The 27810-nt window shown below is 42.8% G+C and overlaps 2 protein-coding genes across 3 annotated transcripts; one reads left to right on the forward strand and one right to left on the reverse strand.

Annotated features, from left to right (window-relative positions):
- On the forward strand, positions 1-25690 carry LOC136494786 (uncharacterized). 2 transcript variants are annotated; one of them, XM_066490969.1, is made up of 6 exons: positions 1-138; positions 23683-23818; positions 24493-24583; positions 24967-25083; positions 25158-25280; positions 25585-25690. In XM_066490969.1, the coding sequence occupies exons 1-6, from the start codon at positions 105-107 to the stop codon at positions 25669-25671; spliced, it is 588 nt and encodes a 195-aa protein (XP_066347066.1). In that variant the 5' UTR covers positions 1-104; the 3' UTR covers positions 25672-25690. The 2 variants fall into 2 exon arrangements, with proteins under 2 accessions (XP_066347066.1, XP_066347067.1); XM_066490970.1 differs by having other exon boundaries at positions 25158-25340; positions 25585-25669.
- A 1274-nt stretch (positions 25691-26964) lies between these two features.
- On the reverse strand, positions 26965-27567 carry LOC136493182 (zinc finger protein 11-like). The gene has a single exon (XM_066489232.1). It carries the CDS (start codon positions 27565-27567, stop codon positions 26965-26967), a length of 603 nt encoding a protein of 200 aa, XP_066345329.1.
- Positions 27568-27810: the final 243 nt, after the last annotated feature.

Below are 27810 nucleotides of genomic sequence, written 5' to 3' on the forward strand. Positions count from 1 at the left end.
CGGCGTACGCAGCTAGAAGCCGGCGGGCAGCAGGATAGGCTGCCGATTTCATCGTCTCCCTCGGCAAAGCTTCAGCTTCCCTTTCGCCGAACCCAACGGCAGCCATGGCCGCTCCCTCCGCCGCCCTCTCTGTCTCTGGTGAGTGCCCCCAGTCTCAGCAGCTCATATCTTGCTCAGATTGCATACGCGTGGAGGCATATTTGGTCATCTCCACTGCCCACAGTCTAAGGAATCACTAAATCGCACTCTGCTAAGGATCTGGTGGCTCGAGTAGCTATCTTGCTAGTTCTTTGTTGTATTGTAACGTCCGGTTTCAACAACAAAACCAGATAAGTATCGTAGTCCAGAAAATCAAATCTCACATATAATTATAAATAAAGGTAATATTAAAAGACAATGTTTAAATATATAACGTATTAGTATAAAGAATATAATCTCAGAATATAGACAGTGGAAAGACAATTTCGATCTTCAGGTGAAGACTCCAATCCACAGGGACAACTGACTGGTTGATCATAAGCCTAATTCCTCAAAACTCTAGCAATCTAATACCCATCCGGGAATTTTATCTAATTATTTGAAAAGCAAAGTAAGCGTAAGTACATGTTGTACTCAACAAATATAACATGGGGTTCATGAGACTCAAAAGGTTGACACTGGTTTAACTGCGATTAGCTTTTAATGAGTCATCTTTTAGCAATTGAGCAGCAACAAGTTTATCACAAGCCCATATGCACATGATTAGATAAATATGAATAATGAATAGCATAAACAGTAATAATTAGTGAGCATCTTCATCATCCATATCGTTAGTGTTCATCATCATTAACCATTAGAAATCATATATTTCGTAAGGGTTCTAAGGCCGCTCATGACCGTGAGCACAGCTAATATATCAGTTTTACACTCTGCAGAGGTTGTACACTTTCACTGTGAGTCGTGATTTACCCTTTCGTCCGAGGCGGCCAACCTCTTGACCCACTACCAAGGAAGGTTGACAGGGTTCACTATAAAGCCTTTTAAATGTTCATCTAACAAGTTAGGGCCGCTAAGGTTTCCCCATCAATAAGCATGAGCCCCCTCTAAGGAGTGACTAATAAAATACCAAGAAACCAAAGTGCACCCTCTTGGCAAGCCGAGATCATACAAACCGGAGCCTCTCTTGCGCTATAAAGGTAACTTCTAACAAGCTAGAAAAGATCCACATACTGAGCTAAAGCCATAGCCATATAACCTTCACAGCTGTACTGTAAGTCCTGGATGATCACTTACAGATAAGTCCTTAGGGAGAGGAATCTAGAGCACCATAAAATAACCCAATGCTCTAGCCCCCTTGTTCCGTATTGCTAAAAAGCATCTTTTAATGTTTATTTCATATTACATTAGTCAAGTTATAAGATCATGGTTATAGTTGAGCACTAGCCAAGCTACCCAATGCATATCCCAAAGGAGTCAAGGTACAAGTACAAAATACTAGGAAATCCTTAGTGGCAGTCAAGGTAGACACATTCAATATGAATTAAGTGATTAAAGGTATATAAGACAATAAGGAAGATCCCATGCTATACTTGCCTTAAACATCGATCCTTCAGTAAGCTTTAATCTTCAACGTTCTTCTTCTTGTTTTTGATCACCACGTATATCTCACTAACTAGACGTAATCATAAAGCACCACATAAGCATCTATACAATCATACACGAAGCAAACAATAGATCTAAATTAGAACAGTACACCAAACATGAAATCAAGATGAAAAGTTTGTAAAACGAATCTACATCTCGTTACAAACACACAGACGCGAAGAGCACACTAATTGGAGCTACGATTGAAAAGATACAACTACCGAAAGATTTACTTTATACGTGAAAAAGAAAACTATAGGCTTTATTTATTTTAACTATATAGAAGCTTATATAAATTGAATTGAATCAAATTTAGATTCGAATTATAAAACTAAAGTAAAACAAATCATATTTTATTTATAAAATCCAGTTGCATAATTATTAATCAAGATATGATTTAAACCATGAAATTTTAGAAATAGTAATATGATAAACACTGTTACTAACACGTAGATCTCGTTGCTATGAATCTAGCACAACTTGAACGGGCTAAAACGGAGTTAAAACATAGAAGATATGATTTAAACAAGATTTCCTTTATTAAAATAATATATTAAATCTAACCTTGAATTTTAAAAGTTGAAAACATACTTAACGTAGTATGAACATATAGATTATGAAATTACAACCTAACGCAAGTTGAACGGGTCAAATCGGAGTTAAAACGGAGAAATTATGGCTAAAACAAAATCAGTGGCAAATATGTAAATAAGTGAAAACGTATTTTGGATCTAAACCGACGAAACTACGCTTTCCAAAGAAGAAAACAGTAATCTGTGATTACGCTTTGGACCGTGGGTTCTATTATTGAAAAGTGCAGGGACTCTTTAGCAAAATCGGCTGGTGAAGAGGTATCAAGCAATATCGGTCCGTTGGATCTTCACTGATCGGCTCAGATTAGAACAGAGAGGGGAATTGAAAAAAAATGGTCGGAACAGTTGATGCGGCGGTGATTTGGCCGGCGTTGGCCGATTGCTCGCCTGAAGCTATGGGACAAAGCGTCTAGGGGCTCTAATTCGACTCAGCTTTGGCACAGGGAGATGGATAGGAACATGGCGAACTCGACTATGCGACTTGCAGCGGCTATTGCAGAGCAGAGAAGGCGGGCGACGGGCTATGGCGGCGGCAGAGCATCGGCAACATGGCGTAGGTCATAACAAAAGGGGACAGAGGGAATTTAAGAGTTCTACGAGTTTGAGAACTTAACTAGAAGCTCTAGGATGTTCTTACTGTAACGGAGGAGCGTCTAAACGGCTCGGCGACGATGGCTCCACGCGGTGGGATCCACACAGCGGTGCTTGGCTAGCTTGGAGCGAGGCGGTGCGAGATAGGGCGTGGGGATAGGCAGCATGTCATGGGGATCACTATTTATGGGGCTAGCGCGGCTTGGGCGCACGCCAGAGCAAGGACGGGGCGAAGACGGACTGCTCGATGAAGTCCGGGCCGGCTACGCAAGGTAGAAGATGAGCCTGACGAGGTGGATCCACCGGTCAGTGAGAGCGGGCGTGGGCCAGGGATAGCAGCCAGAGAGGGAATGCGTGCGAGCGCTGCTGCCGCTGAACTGGGCTACGGCTGTGGCCTTCGACAGGGAGAGGAAACTGGGCCGCCCCAAGAGCGGGCGCGCTGCAAGCAGGGAAACGGCCAGCTAGGGCCGAGCAGAGAAGCAGGGCCGCGCGGGAGGAAGAGAGAGGAGTACTTGGGCTGGCTCGAGAAGGGCCTGAGGGAGAAGGAAAGAGCAGGCCAAGCAGACCAGCTGGGCCAGAATGGAGAGAAAAAGATTTTTTTTCTTTTTTATTTTGTTTTTCTATTTCCAAACCACATTCAAATATGAACCAAATGCAACGTCAAATAAAGTTTTGAATATACTTTTCAACTCAAATAAAATGAACAATTTTAGTAAGTTTTCAAACATAAATTTCCATAATTCTTTTATTTTCAAATTTTCTTTTCTTTTATTTCAAAGCCATTTTTTATTTCATTTGCAAAAAGAAATTTAAACCATTTTGAATTTCCAGTCAAACCACTCAACCAAATAAATCAAATGCAATGGCATGTATGCTCAAACATGTTGCTACCTTATGATGAATTTTAATTTAATGATGTTTTATTTTCTATGTTTTAATGAGCACAAAAATCCAAAATTAAATCTTTTAACCCTATTTCAAAAAGAGCAATTTTTAGGGTGTTACAATTCTACCCCCTTAAGATGAATGTCGTCCTCGAGATTTGGAAGATAGTGATAAAAGGGATATGGATACTCTGCCTTTATTCGATCCTCATTTTTTCCAAGTTATATCTTTCATTAAGAGCCATTCTAAGATCCTGGTTGGCTAATCTGAATAAGCATGATCATCTCTCGTATTGAGATCCTCCAATGGTGTTTGCTCCTTTACACTGACATCTGAAAACTCACAGTCCACTTTACTATCCTCACAGGATTCACCTTCTAATAGGTCATTCTCGTATTCCTCAGGTGCAGGTTGAATACCTTCATACTCAATTCTTTCTCCTGATGGTGTGGTTAGAAGCACCGAACACTGGGCATACTTAATCACTCCTTTACAAGCAGATAACCATCCATTTCCAAGGATAACATCAATGTCCATTAACTCCAAGACTATAAGATTTGCCTCGAAGTTCTTTCCTTTTATGTTAAGACTAACTTTTGGGCATAAGCGGTTTGCCTTCTTTTCTCCCCCTAGAGAGTTAACTATTGGGGGTTTCCTCATCGGAAGCATAGTTATCTTATGTTCTTCCACATATTCCCTAGAGATGATTGAATGTGATGCACTGGGGTCAAATAACACCATAGCAGTGTCTGAGCTCACTGTAATCAAACCATAAACAACCTCCTTAGCTCCATGAGTGGTAATCAGATCCACATTGTTCAGCCAGCCTTGAATGTAGTTTCACTTTAACTTATTGCCTTGCACATGCTCCTTATGGATGTTCTATTCTGACTCCTACTGTTGTTGATTCTGGCTTCGATTACTCTCAGCAAACTTCTTAAAACAATCGTTCTTATAGTGTTCTATCTCACCACAATCATAACCTTCCTTACTAGTAGAAATATTTGTCATTATCAAGGTGATAGTGGGAGATGACAGACATGGCTCTTGAAAACTAAAATGCTGCACTTCATTATTAGGTTGATGATACTGATCTTGATCATTACTTTCAAGCAGATTCATAGGGTGTGACTAATATTCTAGTTGTGTAGCGAAATGGAGACGAGTATTTCTTAACTAGCATTGAAGATCACGTTTCTCTTCTTCTCTTCCATCTCTCGATGCTTGCTCTCAATTACAATTGCTTTGTCCACCAATGTTTGATAGTCGGCATATACCACGGTCATTAGCTGTAGTTGCAAACCATCATTCAGTCCTTTCAAAAAGCATTTTTTGCTTTTTGGCATCACTATCCACCTCTTTTGGAGCATAACATGACAATTGAGTGAACCGGTTATGATACTCACACACTAACATAGATCCTTGCTTCAAGTTGAGGAACTCTTCTTGCTTAAGTTCTACCTCACCTAACGGGACATGGTAGGACCTGAAATTCTCCTTGAATTCATGCCAGGTGATAGCAGGAGCATTGTCGGGACGCCCATACTCAAATGACTCCCACCAATCCTGGGTAGTTCCTTGCAGTTGACCGGAAGCATAAAGCACCTTTTCATGGTCATCACACTGAGCTATGTCCAATTGTCGCTCCACAGCTCTAAGCCAGTCATCAGCTTCTAGTGGTTTGCTTGTATGAGAGAATGTCGGTGGATGTCCCTTCATAAACTCACTACGCTTGTTAGTAGGTGGCGCTTGATGTGGGTTATTCAACACACTTTGAGCAATGGTCTGTAATAACTGAGTCTGCGTCATCAAAGCTTGCTCTATAGATGGGAAATTAGAGGCGGTGGATTAGAATTGGCAGGATTCCTTTCAGCACCTTGTGAAGCACTTCTCCTGGTAGCAATCATCTGTTTTCAACATGTATGAATTAGAACTCAGTTGTTCATAACATCCTTAATTGTAGCTTCAAAAGATGCCAAGATAGGATTGATGGCAATTGAGACAAGAGAACACCAAACCCCAGAGATAACTAATACTTCCAAACAAAACGCTAGAATGTAAGAAACTTCATCTTACAAATCCTTCAACTTGGCTACCTCTCTTAAGAAAAGATCAACTAGGGGACACCAAAAAGGGTAGCTTGCACCATCTTCTAGATGATCTAACTAGTATCAAGACGTTCTGACACCCCAATGATATTCTTGTGTATGGGCAAGAGCAAGAAATCTGAAATTCCTCGCGAGATGAAAACAACAGCGTGGTAAAATAACTGTAACTCTCATTCCGTTAATCCAATGAAGTTGTATCTTATACCGTTGGAAATCTTATAAAATTATCCATGACTTCCTTATAGAACACTTTTCCAAATTCTGCAGTTAACTTGGTCAAAAATGGTACACAACAGAAACTACTCTAGATTTCCGACAGCACGGTTGCATCGTCTTGTGTTTTTCATATCTCCATAATCAAAATAGCTATCAGGCTAATTCTTACGCCCAGAGAAAGATATTGAAGTCTACTATTGTCCAGAATTTCCTCATGATTTTTTGATTACCCAAGATTAGAGATATAAGCCTAAGAGTATAGACCGCTCCGAAAAGACATGATAGGGGAAACAGAAGAAAACCATAACCTAACTATTTATTTCACTAATCCTTATACCTTGGGCCTATGAACTAAATGAAATTATGAGAACACCCAACAAGATAATTGCAATCATTACAAAGATCCAAAACAAGCATAAACATAATGACAAATCAACAAACAATAAAGGTGCACAACTCAATCATTGACTCAACTTGCGATACTATCGTCCTCGTTGTACTAGGGGTAACAATCCTAAGACTCGTCTTCCGATTATGCAAGAAGGTGGTGAGAGATAGTTCTAAAAGCATATCAAACCAAGGAGTGAAGATGAGAACAAAAGCTTAAAACAAGCATCAAGGAGGAGTTAAATATCAAGGATAGATATATAGTAGAGAAGAAAATATCAAGATTTATAGAACAAGGATTTTGTAGCAATTTCAAAACCTTAAGATGGCTAGTTTCTAACTAGGCTTGCGTCCTACAGTTAGCATTGCTCTCATACCACTTTGTAACACCCGGTTTTAAGAATAAAACCAGATACACACCATATGTGAGCCCAGGAAGTCAAATCTCACATATAGCTACAAATAAGGGTAATATCAAAAGACAATGCTTAAATACATAACATATTAGTATAAAGAATATAACCTCAGGGTATAGACAGCGGAAAGACAACTTCAATCTTTAGGTGAAGACTCCAATCCACAGGGACAACTGACTGGTTGATCATAAGCCTAATTCCTCCAAACTCTAGCAATCTGGTACTCATCTAGGATTTTCATCCAAATATTTAAAAAGTAAAGCAAGCGTAAGTACATGTCGTACTCAACAAATATAACATGCATGAGGCTCAAAAGGCTGACACTGGTTTAACTACGATTAGCTTTTAATGAGTCATCTTTTAGCAATTGAGCAGCAACAAGTTTATCACAAGCCCATAAGCACATGATTAGGTAAACATGAATAATGAATAGCATAAACAGTAATAATTAGTGAGCATCTTCATCATCCATATTGAAAGCATCTAGGCCCCTAGTTGGGTTTTGGTGATTAATGACAATACGTGATTACTATGACTAACATGTGTTTTGTAGAGGCAATTAAGTTAGGTCATGGTAATGGAGATCGATTGGGCTATCATGGTGGTGATGCCCCTACGATAGAAATCATTTTGGTTTTCAAATGATGGACGGTAAGGTTAAGGATGGACTAGTTCTAAGTGTCAATTGGAGTGGAAGAGACACTTAGAGTAGTTTAGGACTTTGTTTTTCCTTTGGCCGTACTATTAAGGGGGGTATGGACTGGTAGCTTGACCTAGGTGAGTCTAGTGAGTTAGGTGTGGTGCACACTTGCTAAATCTAGCACTAGGTAGCTCCTAAGAATCCCTTAGATCCATTGGAGCAAACTTCATTCACATATGATCGAGAGTTGGAAGTGAATGGAGGGTCAAATACTGACCGGACACTGGCTCCGGGGTGACCAGATGCTGGCGTAGAGTCCGGTCAGTTCATTTGATCAAGGTGAAATCGTCTGGTGCGACCGGACGCTGAGAGATGAAGTGACCGGACGCTCGGTCCCAGTGTCCGGTCGACTCCAGTAAGGTTCCAGAGAGGGAAAATCATGACCGGACGTGTCCGGTCAATGTTAATTGGACGCTGTCCAGCATTCGGTCACATCTTAAACACTGGAGTTCGGGGAAAACTGACCGGAGCGTCCAGTCAACATGACCAGAGCATCCAATCACCCCGTAGAAGCACATAACGGTTCATTTTTCAGCCATAGTTATAAATACTTTCTCCATTCATGTGTGGGGGTACTTTTGCTCATTCCAACAGCTAAGAAACACCTTTGTGAGTGCCAAGAAGAGCAAGGTCCTAGTGAGGTGATTGAGATTTGAGAATCCCAAAGAGAGCCCTCATTAGTGAGATCAAGAGTAGCAAAATGTGCACCCACCCTTCTTATTAGGCTTGTCGTGGTCAAGTGAGAGTTCGTGCTTGTTACTCTTGGTGATTGCCATCACCTAGACGGCTTCGTGGTGATTGGGAGCTTGGTGATCATCTAGCGGAGCTTGTGGATGACCCAACTCAACTTGTGAGCTGTTGTGGGTGATTCACCGTGACGGAGTGTCAAAGAATCAACCCGTAGAGAGCACTTGATCCTTGCGCGGATCAAGGGGGAGCTACACCCTTGCGTGGGTGCTCCAACGAGGACTAGTGGGGAGTGGCGACTCTCCGATACCTCGGTAAAACATCGCCGTGTTCCTCCTTCTCTCCTTACTTTGAGCATTTACTTTGAGCAATTCAATTCTTGTCATTTACATTCATATAATTGCCATGCTAGAGTAGGGTTGGAACATAGTTTGCTAAACTTTTATGCGTTAGATCAATAAAAACACTTTCTAGGCACAAGGGGTTAATTGGGCTAATCATAGGACTTAATTATTGAAAGAAATTTAGAATTAGCCCAATTCACCCCCCTCTTGGGCATCTTGATCCTTTCGATTGGTATCGGAGCCTTGTGCTCACGTATTTAGGCTTAACCGCCTAGAGAAAGATGTCTCATGGGGATGGACCTCCTCCTATCTTTGAGAGGGATGATTTTCCATATTGGAAAATCCACATGGAGGCGTATCTAGAAGCTCTAGATGTTGGAATACTTAGAGCCGCCTCACCCAAAACCTTGGGATGCTACACACCTATAAGGCGATGAGATGAATTATGAAAAATGGAATGCAAAGGCTCGGAACACCATCTTTAGAGGCCTTTGTAAAGATGTGTTCAACCAGGTGAGGAACCACAAAGACGCCCATGCACTATGGTCGGATGTTTGTGTGCTCCATGAGGGAACAAAGAGTGAGCGTGAGGAACGCTACCATCTTGTCATGAAAAAGCTTAACTCTTTTAAGATGCTTCCTAAAGAATGTGCTAATGAAATATACTCACGCTTGAATGTTCTTGTAGAGGAAGTCAATGGGCTTGGACTCACTCAAATGCAACCATCCGATGTTGTAAGAAAGATCTTGAGTGTCCTTCCCATTGACAAATATGGGCATATTGTGATCGTGCTTCATCAAGGTGATCTTTCCACCGCTACACCGACACAACTCTTGGGAAATATCAATGCTCATGAGATGTACATGCACATCACACCTCAAGATGGCTCATCCTCTAACAAGAAGAAAGACAAAGACTTAGCATTCAAGGCTATCCAAGAGAAGGGCAAAGCAAGACTTGAATATGAGAGCTCAAGTGATGATGAAGTTAATGATGCAAGCCTTGCTCTCATGGTGAAAAGAACCACCAAGATGCTAAAGAAGCTCAACAAGAGTGGCATCAAGTTCGATGGTAAGAAGAAGTTCTTCACAAGCTCTAGAAGGAAGCCAATCTCGGAGATGGATTGCTATAATTGTGAAGAACTTGGTCATCTAGCACATCAATGCACAAAGCCCAAGAAAGACAAGTACAAGAACAAGTACAAAGGCAAGAAAGATGACTCAAGCAATGAAGAAGAAGATGAGAAGAAGAAAAACAAGCCATACAAGAAGAGAGATGGCAAAAGAAGGACTTCCACAAGAAGAAGAAAAGTGGAAAGGCATACATCATCGATGATTGGCTCACGGACATTGATTTATCTAGTGGCTCATCCGATGATGATAGTGACAACGAGAAGGTGGCCACCATTGTTATTGACTCTTCATCATCTTCACCGCCACCACCACCATCATCCTCTACACACCTATGCCTTATGGCCAAGGGTGATCGCAAGGTATCAAATGATGATAGTAGTGGTGATGAATATGCTAACAATGATAATAGCGATAGTGATGATGATGATGAATATGAATCACCTTCTTATGATGATCTTGTTAAATTGCTAAATCAATACACTAAGATCATTAGAAAGAGTAGAGCTAAAAATGAAAAACTAGAAGCTAAGAATGATTCTCTTTTAGCTAAATGTGATGTAGCCGAAAAGGCTAGTGTTGAGCTTAGAGAAGCAAATGATGCTATATCATCCAAACTCAAGGAGCTCAAATCTTCTAAGAAAGAGCTTAAAGATAAACATGATAAACTTGAGGGGATGCACAAAGAGCTCATCACTAGCCACAACAAGCTAAAAGAAGAATATACTACTCTTAAGATTAATCATGATAATCTTGTCATTGCTCAAGAATTTCTATCAAATGAGCCACATGATGCTACTAACAATGTTGTTAAGATTGATATAGCTACATCATGTGATGATTTGATCATTGAGAGCTTTGAGCAAAGTTCTAGTAGCAAGGGCAAGCAAGTGGTTGAGGCCGATGATTATGATGAGTTTGTCAAGCTCAAGAAAGATCTTGAAGAGCTCAAGACCACCAACACCATAGTGCTTGAAACTCGTGATCATGACGGTGACTTGATTCTTGAGAATGAGAAGCTCAAAATAGAGAATAAGAAGCTCAAGGAAGAGAAAAATAATGATGCTCTCAAGGAAGAAAACAAAAAGCTCAAGTTAGAGAAAGAGCATCTCAAGATTGGATTGAGCAAGTTCACAAGAGGCAAGCACCTTCAAAGTGAGCTACTAATGAACACCGTCATGAAGATGGATAGAAGTGGCATTGGATATTTGGCAAACCAAGAGAAGAAGGCTCAAGCTCAACAACAACATAAGTCAAAGCCAAAGCCAAAGAGATGTTTTGAGTGCGGACAAGAAGGCCACTTTGCCCATGAGTGCCAAACTCCACCACCACAACCCTTGCCCAAGCATGCTAGACCTTTTGCCTTCAATGCTCATTACATGCTTAGAAAGGATTCTAGTGGAAAGATAAAAGTCATATTCTTAGGACCTCCAAACAAGAATAGGCCTAAGAAAATTTAGGTTGCAAAGTCACTTGTTGAGAAGGTGAAGGGCCCTCAATAAGTTTAGGTTCCTAAAGCTTGATCTCTTGTGTATAGGTGAACTACAAGACCGGTGGAAGTCATTGGGTTATTGATAGTGGTTGCACACAACATATGACCGGTAATCCTCATATGTTCACCTCACTAGATGAAGAAGTAGATGGACAAGAAAGAATAACATTTGGAGATAATTCAAAGGCCAATGTTAAAGGATTAGGCAAAGTGGCAATATCAAATAATCATTCTATCTCAAATGTGCTCTATGTTGCTTCATTGAGCTTCAACTTGCTATCCGTTGGACAATTGTGTGATCTTGGCTTCCAATGCTTGTTTACCGAGAAGGAAGTTGTTGTATCTAAAAAGGATGATGATCAAGTGATATTCAAAGGATTTAGATACAACAACCTATATCTAGTAGATTTCACCTCCAAAGATGCTAACTTGAAGACATGCCTATTCACCAAAACAACACTTGGGTGGCTATGGCATAGAAGACTTGCTCATGTTGGGATGAGCTCACTCAAGAAGCTAATGAAGAATAATTTGGTGGCAGGGTTGAAGGATGTGAAGTTTGAGAAGGACAAGCTTTGTAGTGCATGTCAAGCTGGCAAGGAAGTTGCAAATACTCATCCAATAAAAGCTTTCATGTCAATCACAAGAGTGCTAGAACTCCTTCACATGTACTTATTTGGACCAACAACATATAAGAGTTTGGGAGGAAATCTTTATTGTCTTGTGATTGTTGATGACTATTCAAGATACACATGGGTATTCTTCCTTCATGACAAATTCGAAGTTGCATCTTGCTTCAAGAAGTTTGTCAAGAGAGCACAAAATGAATTTGAAGTGAAGCTCAAGAAGATTAGAAGTCACAATGGGAAGGAATTTGACAACACAAATATAGAAGCCTATTGTGATGAAGTTGGGATCAAGCATGAGGTCTCCGTAACATATACTCCTCAACAAAATGGTGTAGTTGAGAGAAAGAACAGGACATTGATCACTCTTGCAAGAACAATGCTAGATGAGTACAACACTCTCGAAGCTCTTTGGGCAAAAGCTATCAACACCGCATACTATGCATCCAACCGCCTATTCCTTCAAAAGTTTCTTGGTAAGACACCTTATGAGTTGCTCAATGGAAAGAAGCCGGATGTCTCCTTGTTTAGGGTGTTTGGTTACAAATGCTACATCTATAAGAAGCGGCAACACCTAGGGAAGTTTCAAAGACATCGTGATATTGGTTTTCTTATTGGTTACTCATCAATGTCCAAAGTATATAGAGTATTTAATTATGCCACCGGCTTGGTTGAAGAAACATATGATGTGGAATTTGATGAATCTAACGGCTTCCAAGGAGCACATGAGAATCTTGATGATGTAGGTGATGAACCATTGAGGGAGGCTATGAAGAACATTCCGGTTGGAGACATCAAGCCTAAAGATGATGTACAAGTGATTGATCCACCTTCTTCATCAAATATGCCACAAGATGGTGATAAAGATGGGAGAGTAGAAAATGAAGACACTCATGTTTCCCATGATCAAATGGTGGTACAAGCACAAGATGTTGATGCTCCACAACCTCCTCCTCAAGTGGTCAATAGAAGAAACACACCTCTACTACAAGATCATCCACAAGATCTCATCATAGGGAGTCCATCAAAGGGTGTAATGACTCGCTCACAAAAACTTACTTCATTTATTGTACATCACACTTTTGTCTCTTGTTTTGAGCCTACTAAGGTAGAAGAAGCTCTTCAAGATCCGGATTGGATAAATGCCATGCATGAAGAGTTGAACAACTTCACCCACAATGAAGTTTGGACCCTTGAAAAGCGACCAAAAGGTGCAAGAGTCATTGGAACAAAGTGGGTGTTTCACAACAAGCAAGATGATCAAGGCATTGTTATGAGGAACAAGGCAAGACTAGTTGTAAAGGGGTTCTATCAAGTTGAAGGTTTGGATTTTGGAGAAACCTTTGCACCAGTTGCAAGACTAGAAGCCATTCGTATCCTCCTTGCATATGCATCACATCATGACATGAAACTATATCAAATGAATGTGAAAAGTGCTTTTTTAAATGGCTTTATTAATGAACTAGTCTATGTTAATCAACCTCCCAGGTTTGAAGACCCTAGATATCCTAATCAAGTTTATAGGTTGTCCAAGGCGCTATATGGGCTTAAGCAAGCCCCAAGAGCTTAGTATGAGCATCTTCGGGACTTTCTCATTGAGAAGGGCTTCACCATTGGGAAGGTCGACACCACACTATTCACCAAGAAGCTTGATGGGCATATCTTCATTTGTCAAGTGTATGTTGATGATATCATCTTTGGATCATTAAATGAAGATTCTTGCAAAGAGTTTGGTGAATTGATGTCAAATGAGTTCGAGATGTCAATGATTGGAGAGCTTACATTCTTTCTTGATTTTCAAGTCAAGCAAATGAGAGAAGGGATTTTTATCTCTCAAGAGAAATATACAAATGATCTTCTCAAGAGATTCAAGATGAATGAATGTAAGCCAACCAAGACACCAATGTCAACTAATGGACATCTCGACCTAGATGAGGGAGGTAACACGGTTGATCAAACTCTCTACCGCTCTATGATTGGTAGCTTGTTATATTTAACCGCATCTAGGCCCGACATCATGTTTAGTATGTGTATGTGTGCTAGGTTTCAAGCTAATCCTAAGGAAACTCATTTGATTACCATTAAAAGAATCCTTAGGTATCTTAAGCACACACCAAGCATTGGCCTTTGGTATCCCAAAGGAGCTATATTTGAATTAGTTGGCTATTCTGATTCGGACTATGCCGGTTGAAAAGTGGATAGAAAAAGCACATCCGGAGGGTGCCATTTGCTTGGTAGATCACTTGTGTCTTGGTCCTCCAAGAAACAAAATAGCGTGGCTTTGTCCACCGCTGAAGCGGAATACAATGCCGCGGGTGCTTGTTGTGCACAAATTCTTTATATGAAACAAACTTTGCTAGACTATGGTGTAGTTCTAGAAAAAGTACCTCTTTTGTGCGACAATGAAAGTACGGTAAAACTTGCGAATAATCTGGTTCAACACTCTCACACCAAGCACATAGATATCCGCCATCAATTTCTTAGAGATCATGTTGTAAAGAATGATATTTCATTAAAAGGTGTAAGGACCGAGGATCAATTGACGAATATCTTCACTAAACCGCTAGATGAGGTGACTTTTTGTCGATTGCGGAATGAGCTCAATGTTCTTGATTTTTGTAACTTCACTAAAAAATGAGCTTGTGTTGTCCATTGCATTGCATTGTAATATACAACATGTTTACTTTCTATGGTAATGCATATAGGGCTTGTCTAACATGGTTAAGATAACCGCCGAAAAGTGTGTGAAGAAGCTTAACCTTGGATCAAACTTGACAAGCAACTAGATTTACTTTCAAGTATTGCATTGCATATGCATGAATGTTGCTTTGTCGTTTATCTTAAATTGCCCTCTTATTGCCTATTTTCTTAAAAAGAATTATAGCCTAAGGCAAAATATTTTGAAAATTTTGAGGGTTTAAGAGAGGTCACCACATCAGTCCCAATTGGTGTTTATTTGAATCTTATTGAAGTTGGGACTTGATTGGGAACAGGCAGCACGAAGGACTTTGAAGATTTGCTGGAAAAAGAGTGACCGGACGCTGCACCGGACTCTAAAGTCCAACATCCGGTCAGTTCACAGGAGGTGAACTGCTGCTGAGAAGGAGTGACCGGACGCTAAAACAGTGGTTTCCCAGCGTCCAGTCAGATGGCGATCCAGCGTCCGGTCGATCGAAGATGAAGGAGACTGCTTGCACCGGACTCTGGCTGCGTTCGGTCGGGGTTCACCGGATGCGTCCGATCATGATTCCAGGGGTTTTGGACCTCTCTAGAATCGATCGGACGCTGGGTGGCAGCGTTCGGTCGCTGCCACCAGAGCGTCTGGTCAGTAGAAAACGTGCAGGATCCGGTTTCTTCTCTGTTTCCTTATCTATTCCATCGGGGGCCACCATAAATCGCGCCGCGCCTCTTTTGCCCGGGCCCTAGCCACCAAATTCACACCAGCGCCACCGCTCGCTACACCGCCTCCCGCGCCATCGTGCTACACCACTGTCTACCCGCAGCCGTGCCTATGTGCCACCACACCGCACCGTGCCCTCTCGAGCTCGTGCGCCGCCGTACACCATCGCGCCGCACCGCCGTAGTGTGCTCGCGTGCCACCATGCCGCACCTCGCCGTCTCGAGCCCACGCGCCGCCATCTGCTCCGTGTCGCTGGCCCATGCTGCTCCGCATGCCACTGAGCTTCCACAGCAACAGCACCGCCTCACTAGCACAGCCCTCGTGCACCAGCGCCGATGCCGTGCTTTCTACTCCCATGCCCTAGCTCCAGTGCCGCCGCTGTGCCCTAGCCCTGCCTTGGCCCTGCCCTACTTCAGTGCCACATCTAGTGCCCTCATTGCTTTGCTCGGTCACCGAATTTCGCCGCAACCCTAACCCTAGTCGTTTAGTTGCCGACCCGGTGGTTCCCCGATTCGTTTCTCTTCTCGTCGATTCGCTAGTTCATAAGGTAGCACGCCCTCGTTTCCAAATTCATATCCATTGCTTGTTTTCTTAGGGTTTCGTATCTCTAGACATATTGTATTTATTTATATATCCTATGTATTCTATCGTGTAGCGAGTCGGTGCCTTTGTGGTCCCATTAGCAGTTGTCTGTTAACTTGGGGCCAAGCTCACGAGTATGGATCGAGGCCAAGCCTTGGAAGTGACAGTTGGTTGTTGATATTCGTCAGTGATAGTTATTCTTTTCAGATCCATCAGATGGCTCATGTCAAGAATGTCGGAGGTGGTCCTGGTGATGAGGATCCGAGGCCTCCGCCTCGCCAGCCTACAGATGCAAAAGGCAAGGTGACAAAGAAGCTAGCGACGAGGAAGCACAAGTACCCTGATGCAGATACAACAAGAGCAGCCACAGTTGTAGAGGCCGCATAGCGCATAGAGAGAGGAGGTGCTCGGAGTGGTGTTGTTATTATAGATTAGCTTTCTCCATCTACGAGAGCTACACTTGAGCAGGTTGAGCACCGTCATGGTGGTCCAGCTAGGACTCTCATGGTTGGAGGACGATGTGTCGCTATTGATGAGAGTCAGTCTTAGAGGGAGCCTCAGCAGCAGCCACAGCCAGCAGAGCAGACTTCGGAGGGAGAGCAGGCCGAGGAGACAGAGCAGGCACCTCAGCCACAGCTTCATCGCTCTGGTCATACCCATGCTCCAGTCACACCGAGGTCAGAGACGCAGCGGAGGGTTCTCGCCCACCGCCTAGACCACAGGGTCCGCCTCCAGTGACTCACTTGGATTTGAGGGTCGTCACGGCCAAGCAGGTTCAGCAGCTCAGATTTGTGGACTTTGAGCAGTGGTTCCCGCCAAGGTGGGATGAGCGTGCTTCAGAGGGTTTCTACACACCTCTGTAGGAAGATTTTTATAATGCATATCTTAACAGTGGGGCAGTATTCAGATCTCAGAGGGTGTGCAACATTGAGACCATTGTAGCAGCAGCTGGAGAGCATACTCGCCCTTACCTATCTTACCTACCAGGGCTGACAGATTTACTTGGACGGACAGGCTTATATGTTCCATCTTGGGTCCATCAGTTCTATGCTACACTTTGGATTGACCCGCAGCATTGATTCATTCACTTTGCTTTCAGAGGTAGAGATTATAGGCTGATGAGCACTAGGGTAAGAGAGATACTCAGACTTCAGGAGCAACCTATCTGGCTACATGAGGTTTGCTATGGACAGATAGCGCCTCCCAGATACCCTCACGGTGGTCTTGTGCCCCCTATAGATCTAGTCCGCCATTGCTTTATAGAGCCATTCGGCGAGGGATCGAGTAGGACACCCAGTGATCTCACTCCTACAGCTAGAGTGCTAGATGTCATTATGAGGAGGACACTGCTTCCGAGGATGGGGTATCACGAGGGCTTGACTCGCATACAGTTATGGTTACTGAACTCTATGATGCAGCAGACAGTGTTTGACATTTGGGATCTCCTTCTATCAGAGATGGAGGATACTATTGTAGAGGGGTTCAAGGGTCATAGGCAGTTGCCATATGCTCACTGGATTACATTCTTGATCCATAGGGCAGTTACTATGAGGCCACCTAAGATGCTGTAGAGTATAGTGGTGCTACTATAGAGTTTCCTACATACAACATGACTCAGATGATCCATCATAGTGCAGTGAGGACACCTAGCCAGCCGAGCCGATGTCTAGAGGTGCTAGAGACTACAGCTCAGCAGGATGAGACCATCAGGAGCATAGTAGCTATAGAGGAGGAGCAGCTTGATGCTCAGCAGGAGGGGATTGTCGCGAGCGACCCCAGCGACAGCTCAGATGATGACTACTAGCCTATTCCTCAGATGCCTCCACATCGATATGACCATAAGGCCGGTAGTTCTAGTTTAGCTCCACCTGCACCGTAGACAGACCCCGCTCTACTTGCCATACTTGAGCAGATGAGGCAGGATCAGGCTCGCCAGGCTCAGGAGACAGCTACCACTTTTGCTTAGTTTTAGACTAGGCAGGATGAGTTCCAGCGACGACAGCAGGTAATCCAACAGCAGCAGCAGGCTATACAGCAGCAACAGGCCATGCATTAGCAGCAGCTTCTCATGCAACAACAGCTACTTGGGTTTATGTAGCAAGTTGTGACAGCTATTGGGGCTCCACCGCCACAGCCTTCACCGTAGCTTGGTCAGCCTGTCACCACTTCTATGACTCCAGCTTTATAGCCTAGTGAGCTTCAGAGTCAGGGACAACCACCAGCATAGTTTGCTTTACCTATAGAGCAGGTGTCCCAGTGGTTTGCCTTACCAGTGCTAGCCCCATAGTTCACACCTTTTCAGATGGGTTTCACACTGGCTCAGACTTCTTCGCTGCTAGTGCTAGATACCTCAGTCTCCAGGAGCCTTGGAGCGACTTTCAGTGAGTTGACCGGGACTATAGAGACACTCCCTTCTTCTGTTGCATCATCAGAGCCGCCTGCTTCAGTGATACCTGCACAGTCTACGGCCGCTCCAGTCCCTGATCCGACCTAGACCGCTTCAGCATCGCTTTCAGCTACACAAGGTCAAACAACTCAGAGCTCAGGGTCAGATGATGATGGCACACAGTTCCAGCTCGCTCCTTGTACCTCAGCGCCCGACTTGTCCGCTATAGCCCCACTGACCGACCCATAGGTTTTGGTGTTTGACGCCAAAGGGGAGAGGGATCGAGTATGCTAGATTTAGGGGGAGCGACTTAGGGGGTGCTTAGTATTCTATTATATTTGATTTTTATGTGTGATACACTATTATGCATTTGTGTGTTTACTTTTATGCATCAAACTATATTTATGTGATAGTGATATCTACGCGATCGTGATATGTGACATGTGTGCTCTCTACTTTGAATCTTTTATATGTCATATCACTTGTGTTATGCTCATTTGCTTTGCTTCCGCGTTTTACTCCGATGCAAATGAGCTTTATTACTTATACTCATGCTTATTTCATATCTTTTGAGTACATCATATTGGCTTGGGTCATATAAGCTTGCCTAGCTTCTTTGTTCTTATTGTCAAAAGCTTATATGAACCAAGCATGTTAAAAACCTCAACTCTTTCACATACTCGAGGTGGTATTGTCATCAATCACCAAAAAGGGGGAGATTGAAAGCATCTAGGCCCCTAGTTGGGTTTCGGTGATTAATGACAATACGTGATTACTATGACTAACGTGTGTTTTGCAAAGGCAATTAAGTTAGGTCATGGTAATGGAGATCGATTGGGCTATCATGGTGGTGATGCCCCTACAATGGAAAGCATTTCGGTTTTCAAAGGATGGACGACAAGGTTAAGGATGGACTAGTTCTAAGTGTCAATTGGAGTGGAAGAGACACTTAGAGTAGTTTAGGACTTTGTTTTTCCTTTGGCCGTACTATTAAAGGGGGTATGGACTGGTAGCTTGACCTAGGTGAGTCTAGTGAGTTAGGTGTGGTGCACACTTGCTAAATCTAGCACTAGGTAGCTCCTAAGAAGCCCTTAGATCCATTGGAGCAAACTTCATTTACATATGATCGAGAGTTGGAAGTGAATGGAGGATCAAATACTGACCAGACACTGGCTCTGGGGTGACCGAATGCTGGCGTAGAGTCCGATCAGTTCATTTGATCAAGGTGAAATCGTCTGGTGCGACCGGACGCTGAGAGATGAAGTGATCAGACACTGGGTCCCAGTGTTCGGTCGACTCCAGTAAGGTTCTAGAAAGGGAAAATCACTACCGGACCCGTCCGGTCAGTGTTGATCGGATGCTATCCAGCGTCCGGTCATATCTTAAACACTGGAGTTCAGGGAGAACTAACCGAAGCGTCCGGTCAACATGACCGGAGCGTCCGGTCACCCCGTAGAAGCACATAACGGTTCGTTTTTCAGCCATGGTTATAAATACTTCCTCTATTCGTGTGTGGGGATACTTTTGCTCATTCCAACAGCTGAGAAACACCTTTGTGAGTGCCAAGAAGAGCAAGGTCCTAGAGAGGTGATTGAGATTTGAGAATCCCAAAGAGAGCCCTCATTAGTGAGATCAAGAGTAGCAAAGTGTGCATCCACCCTTCTCATTAGGCTTGTCATGGTCAAATGAGAGTTCGTGCTTGTTACTCTTGGTGATCGCCATCACCTAGATGGCTTGGTGGTGATTGGGAGCTTGGTGATCATCTGGCGGAGCTTGTGGATGACCCAACTCAAGTTGTGAGTGGTTGTAGGTGATTCACCATGACAGAGTGTCAAAGAATCAACCCATAGAGAGCATTTGATCCTTGCGCGGATCAAGGGGGAGCTACACCCTTGCGCGGGTGCTCCAACGAGGACTAGTGGGGAGTGGTGACTCTCCGATACCTTGGCAAAATATCGCCGCGTTCCTTCTTCTCTCCTTACTTTGAGCATTTACTTTGAGCAATTTAATTCTTATTATTTACATTCATAGAATTGCCATGCTAGAGTAGGATTGAAACATAGTTTGCTAAACTTTTATGCGTTAGATCAATAGAAACACTTTCTAGGCATAAGGGGTTAATTGGGCTAACCATATGACTTAATTATTAAAAGAAATTTAGAATTAGTCCAATTCACCCCCCCTCTTGGGCATCTTGGCCAAAGTGCACCCTCTTGGCAGGCCGAGATCATACAAACTGAAGCCCCTCTTGCGCCATAAAGGTAACCTCTAACAAGTTAGAAAAGGTCCTCATACTGAGCTAAAGCCAGAGCCATATAGCCCTCACAGCTGTACTGTAAGTCCCAGTTGATCACTTACAGATAAGTCCTTAGGGAGAGGAATCTAAAGCACCATAAAATAGCCCAATGCTCTAGCCCCCTTGTTCCATGTTGCTAAAAAACATCTTTTAATGTTTATTGCATATTACATTAGTCAAGTTATAAGATCATGGTTGTAGTTGAGCACTAGCCAAGCTACCCAATGCATATCCCAAAGGAGTCAAGGTACAAGTACAAAATACTAGGAAATCCTTAGTGGCAGTCAAGGTAGACACATGCAATATGAATTAAGTGATTAAAGGTGTATTGGACAATAAGGAAGATCCCATGCTATACTTGCCTTAAACACCAATCCTTCGATAAGCTTTAATCTTCACCGTTCTTCTTCTTCTTTTTGATCACCACGTATATCTCACCGACTGGACATAATCATAAAGCACCACATAAGCATCCATACAATCATACACAAAGCAAACAATAGATCTAAATTAGAATAGTACACCAAACATGAAATCAAGATGAAAAGTTTGTAAAATGAATCTATGTCTTGTTACGAACACACAGACGCGAAGAGCACGCTAATCGGAGCTACGATTGAAAAGATACAACTACCGAAAGATTTACTTTATACACGAAAAAGAAAATTATAGGCTTCATTTATTTTAACTATATAGAAGCTTATATAAATTGAATTGAATCAAATTTAGATTTGAATTATAAAACTAAAGTAAAACAAATCATATTTTATTTATAAAATCCAGTTGCATAATTATTAATCAAGATATGATTTAAACCATGAAATTTTAGAAATAGTAATATGATAAACACTGTTCTTGACACGTAGATCTCGTTGCTATGAATCTAGCACAACTTGAACGGGCTAAAACGGAGTTAAAACGTAGAAGATATGATTTAAACAATATTTCCTTTATTAAAATAATAGATTAAATCTAACCTCGAATTTTAAAAGTTGAAAACATACTTAACAGTAGTATGAACATGTAGATTATGAAATTACGAACCTAACGCAAGTTGAACGGGTCAAATCGGAGTTAAAACGGAGAAATTATGGCTAAAACAAAATCAGTGGCAAATATGTAAATAAGTGAAAACGTATTTTGGATGTAAATTGATAAAACTACGCTTTCCAAAGAAGAAAACATAATCTGTGATTACGCTTTGGACCGCGGGTTCTATTATTGAAAAGTGCATGGACTCTTTAGCAAAATCGGCTGGTGAAGAGGTATGAAGCAATATCGGCCGTTGGATCTTCACTGATCGGCTCAGATTAGAACAGAGAGGGGAATTGGGAAAAAATGGCCGAAACAGTTGATGCGGCGGTGATTTGGCCGACGTTGGCCGATTGCTCGCCGGTGCTAAGGGACAAAGCGTCTAGGGGCTCTAATTCGACTCGGCTTTGGCACATGGAGATGGATAGGAACATGGCGAACTCGACTATGCGACTTGCAGCGGCTATTGCAGAGCAGAGAAGGCGGGCGACGGGCTATGGCGGCGGTGGAGCATCGGCGACATGGCGTAGGCCGGAACGGAAGGGGATAGAGGGAATTTAAGAGTTCCGCGAGTTCGGGAACTTAACTAGAAGCTCTAGGATGTTCTTACTGTAACGGAGGAGCGTCTAAACGGCTCGGCAACGATGGCTCCACGCGGCGGGATCCAGGCGGCGGCGCTTGGCTAGCTTGGAGCGAGGCGGTGTGAGATAGGGCGCGGGGATAGGCGGCACGGCATGGGGATCACTATTTATGGGGCTGGCGTGGCTTGGGGCGCACGCCAGAGTAAGGACGGAGCGAAGACGGACTGCTCAGTGAAGTCCGAGCTAGCTACGTGAGGTAGAAGATGAGCCTGACGAGGCGGATCCACCGGTCAGCGAGAGCGGGCGTGGGCCAGGGCTAGCAGCCAGAGAGGGGATGCGCGCGGGCGCTGCTGCCGCTGAACTGGGCTGCGGCTGCGGCCTTCGGTAGGGAGAGGAAATTGGGTCGGCCCAAGATCGGGCGCGCTGCAAGCAGGAAACGGCCAGCTGGGCCGAGCGGAGAAGCGGGCCGCGCGGGAGGAAGAGAGAGGAGTACTTGGGCTGGCTCGAGAAGGGCCTGAGGGAGAAGGAAAGAGCAGGCCAAGCAGACCGGCTGGGCCAGAACGGAGAGAAAAAGATTTTTTTCTTTTTTTATTTTGTTTTTCTATTTCCAAACCACATTCAAATATGAACCAAATGCAGCATCAAATAAAGTTTTGAATATACTTTTCAACTCAAATAAAATGAACAATTTTAGTAAGTTTTCAAACATAAATTTCCATAATTCTTTTATTTTCAAAATTTCTTTTCTTTTATTTCAAAGCTATTTTTTATTTCATTTGCAAAAAGAAATTTAAACCATTTTGAATTTATAGTCAAACCACTCAACCAAATAAATCAAATGCAATGGCATTTATGCTCAAACATGTTGCTACCTTATGATGAATTTTAATTTAATGATTTTTTTATTTTCTATGTTTTAATGAGCACAAAAATCTAAAATTAAATCTTTTAACCCTATTTCAAAAAGAGCAATTTTTAGGGTGTTACATGTATTTTATCGGCAGTCCTCACTGGTGAGGAACAGATGCACAGCGAAAAAGTATTGTGAAGGGGGGAGGGAATCAGGGAGGGAAAGGGGTGGGGGGATTTTTCTTTCGTGGTTTGTTAAGAAATTAAGTGCAATTGATTGAAGCGTGTGCTACTCGGGCCTGTTTGGATACAAAGCTAATTGCTAGCTAGCTAAAAGCTAGCCAAAATTAGCTCTAGTGTATCCAAATAGGAGGGCTAATAAGTGGACTAATTTAATTAGTTGTTAGCCAACTTGCTAGCCAACCTAATTTGAGCTAATTTTTAGCCCCAACTAGTATCTACTAGCCATGTGTATCAAACAGGCCCTAAAGTGCCAAAATATGTTATATATAGAAGGTTAGCGAATCGCTATTTATTTTTGGGGAACTTTCCAGAAAACTATGAGTGTAAGTAATATGAAGTGATAATTTGACCCATTCTGAACGAAATAATTCAAGATGTTGTGTTTGTTTGCTTAGCGACAAGGTGGAGCTTGTTGCTAGATATTGGTTTGTGAGTTGTATTGAATCCGTGGTGCATTTGTTGCATGCTCTTATTGTCTTTAACTTTTCATTCCTTTTGTTGTGTTTTGTCCAAGTTACGGCGCATACAAATACATTCGTCTGCAGGAACAACAAGCTAAAGTCAAACAGAAATAGTTTACATCTTGCAGTTCCTTCAAGTTCTGAGAGTACAAATTATTGTAGAAAGTTAACCATCTGCAGAGCACAGAGGTTGTGTTTTTAATCCATCGCATTTTTCTCTTCATATATGCTTGTAGACAGAATGTAGGCATAGGCACAGAGGCGACAGAGTTACCCTTAATTTCCGTCTTTAGATACAACATTTTGTGTTACAGTGTTACAGAGCACAAGAGTTCCCAATCCAGTTATCTTTTTTTTAGCTGGAATTAAGCCTGGTCTGTTTAGATTTGATGGCTTTAAGTGTTCATTTCCATCTACTCGCACAACAATCGAACATTATTTGATCACAGTGCCCAGTTCAGTTGTCTTTTAAGCTGAAACTACATGTGAGTTGATTTCAAGTGTGACTATCAATGCTCAATTTTTACTCTAGTCACATTTCAATTGAACGCCAACTAGCAATTGAAGTTTCATTCTAATTGAACAGTTCATGACAGGCTAAAATGTAAGCAATCTTGAAGATAGCTAGCTTGGATCCTGGTATAACATTAGAACATCTTGAATTGGTTCAACATTCACTTTCAACTAGGTCTGATTAATTACTTTGTAACATTTTGGCAGAAGTATTGAAAGCATCTTCCTGTATGACCTTTTCCCTCCTTTTCACTTTGTCTTTAGATCAGGTCCATCCAAATCCACATATAGTGTGCAATACATTTTCAGCTTCATGCTTATACTATTTGTGGAACTATCCTGTTATACAGTGAAGATTCTAAAGGTGGGGGAGGATTTTTGGCTGGGTTTCTTATAGGGGGAGCAATCTTTGGAACACTTGGATATGTCTTTGCTCCTCTGGTATTACCCAATCTTCAAGTATTTTTCACTGGTGCATGTACAGAAAATCCCTGTAAAAGATGCCTGTAGAATCACCATATTTGCTTAGCAATGCTCGAAGTAGCCAACAGAAACCTATAATGCAATGTCTTCCTGAAGGCAGAAAGAAAGTTTCTCAATTTCTGATCTCGACAAACTCAAATATATGCTTCTAATTCACCATGGCAGATTTGTAACTAAAATATTGTGCATATGAGCTACTTACTAATAGTTGATAACTGACGAAAGAAATATCTGTGTTGGTCTACACTAATCTTGCTCTAGATGCTATTTTTTCCAGATTTTCTTGTCATATAACTACTAATTTGAAAAGTGGTTGCTAACTGCTCAACATACTTGAGCAGATCAGCAGAACATTGGGTTCTTTGTTGGATGAAAATGGACAAGATAGCGAATCTGATGAAACTGGCCTCCAGAGGGTGCCAAGACGGCAGGGTCAATATTATGATGAAGGTTTAGAGGTATGGACCCAAATGCACTTACTTTTTTTTGTTTGACAGGTAAGTTTGATAGCTAATATGCTGAGTGCATCCAGAAAACTCGTCAAACTCTGGGCGACAAGATAAGCCAACTGAACTTGGCGATTGACAAAGCTGCCTCGCGGTTGAAACGCGTCACTGGCAATGGGGAAAATGAGGCTCTGAAAGACAAAACAGAAGTAGAACCATCCTAAGAACTTGTACCTTTTCAGTTTTCTATTATCTGAACTTCTATTTATATAATTCAACTCCCTGAACACATAGTATTTGAGTTATGATTTTTGCTCGCGAGTTTCAACTCTACACAATAATTTACAAGTTGCTCATTTGATTAAAAAACAGCTGCTCAGTAAATTCTGCAGTTCTGTTGTAAATATTTTCGTGTGGGATTCTGTTAGAAATCAAATCGATTTAAAGGGATGCATGTATCTTTTAAAACTTTTGATGTCAACTAATTGGATACTCATTCAAATGAACTTGCAGATTGGGATTTCCTCATTGAGCGATGATGAGCATGTGGTGGAAAACTTGAACGAACATGGTTTTGTGCAAGGTGAAAGTGCTACATGATCATCATCCAGAAAAAAAAGGTGCAGCAATAAGGTTGCAGTTTCATCAGGTGAGACGGAATGCACCGTTAGAATTTTCAAAATTTGCTGAGTTTCAGATCAAGAAGTGTTAAGATAAGGCATGGACTTTTTTTTACTTAAGTCCAGGGAAAAAGTCTGCATGCAAACTGGAGAGATGAAGCTGGATGGTATCTTTAACCAATTGTAGCAAGGAAACGAATCGTATTAGCAACTAGTATCTTTTTCTACTAGTGCGATTTTCTTTAAAAATTTTAGCCGTCGTGTTGAAGTCGTAGTTCTGTGATAAGCAGAGGAATCAAAGGACTTGTATGGATTAGCTTGATGCAGTCAATATACTTTCAATTTGTTTGCTAACGCTAAACGCTTCGTGATTCCAGATGTCTATCGCCTTGCAGCTTCGTGTTGTGTCTTGTGTGGTGCCCTATTTGGCCCGAAATGAGTTTGTGGGTGCAGAGTCAGGAGGGTGCTACAGATTTTTTTTTTCTCGAATACGCAAAATTTTGCTTGTGTATCATTGTATTAAGAAGAAAGTTTAAACAGACGACGCGCTTCTATCGAGCGCCGATGGAGGTCGACCTAAAACAACAGAGTGCTAGAGATTAGAGAATACTACTGAAACTCCTCCTGAAAAATTGTCAAATTGTCAAATAACAGTTTCGTTTACATCATCAATTCATCATACGTATCGAAACTGACTTGTTAGTTTTTTCCATGAAATGAAATATCCAGCTACCATCGAGGTTCCTGAAAACTTAAGACAAAATAGGAGGTTACTTGAGTGACGAAGGGTGTGCCGCCATGACACCACGAAGTGAAATTGAAATAAAAATATACAGCTATTACATATAAATACCGTTTGTAAGTTACATGAATGTTAAACAATTCAAGATGCGCTGGGCTTCTAGACTTCATAGTTGGCAGCCGGCCTCAAAACTGTCGGAAATCTATGCAACCACACCAGCCTGTTGATGACTATATTAATTATTGTAAATAAATATATCTGATTAAATCGAGGCAACCAGGGCCTTTTTATGTTTGACTGGTATTTGAACTCCAGCCTCTCTTTCCTCTTGTCTCCGCCATTCGGAGGCCTGTTTGTCCTTCTCTTATCCCCTGTGCTAAAACGCCGGGCATTCGTTTCCAATCAATGGCAACTCGCAAAACCCATGCCATTAATTATTCGATGACAAATAATTATGAAAGAGAGCAAAAAAAAATCACACATCATCACGAAGACAACCAAAAAAAAAAAAAGCTCCCCATGATGTTTCGATCACGGCCACCAGAGGCGCAGCTCCAGGTCGACGCCCTTGTCTTCCTCCTCCTCCTCCTCGTCATCGTCGCTCACGTGGCACCGGTCGTGCGCGGGCGCCAGCGCCACCGGCCCGGAGAGCAGCACGTCGCCGCTGGGAATGAGGACCGCGCCGGCGGCATTGGAGTTCAGTATCGGGTACAGCACCGCGTACTTCGCCGCGGCCGTGGTGGCGTGGGGCATCTCGTCCGTGGCCGGCGACGTTGCGGCGCCTCCGAGCTGCAGCTGAGCCACGGCGCTGCCGCCATGGTGGCCTTCGCGCATCCTGGCGCGGTCCCGGCGGTGCACGTTCATGTGCCCGCCCAGTGCCTGCGCGGACTTGAACTCGCGGCGGCAGAACGCGCACGTGTACGAGCGCGGCGGCCACGCCCCGCCGAGCGCGTCGTCGTCCTCCGCGACGTCCTCGGGCACGTGGCGACTGATAGCTCCCGCCGTCGCTGGCCCGCCCCACATCACGGCGGGCTCCAGCCGGTGCTGCAGCAGCTGTTGCTGCTTCAGGAACTGGTGCAACGTGATGTGCTTTACGTGTGCATGTGCATGCTCTGTGCTGCTGGCAGGAGCCATTGATGGAGCTAGCTCTCGTGCTTTCTTCAGTTCACACGGCGACGAGACATGCGGGCGGTTTCGTTGCCGGGTATTTATACTACTAGCACAGGGTGGCTGGAGTGAACAAGAGACAACAAGAGGAGGAGAGCTTTGGTTGTGTCACCGTGTTATGTGCTTTTGTTCCTGTCTGCATAGGTGAGACACGCAGAAGGCTGTGCACAACTGCCATGGGTTGTATCACCTGTGGATTCTGGGGGCTCA

The sequence above is a fragment of the Miscanthus floridulus genome, chromosome 11, assembly GCF_019320115.1.
Source record: "Miscanthus floridulus cultivar M001 chromosome 11, ASM1932011v1, whole genome shotgun sequence".
NCBI lineage: Eukaryota > Viridiplantae > Streptophyta > Magnoliopsida > Poales > Poaceae > Miscanthus > Miscanthus floridulus.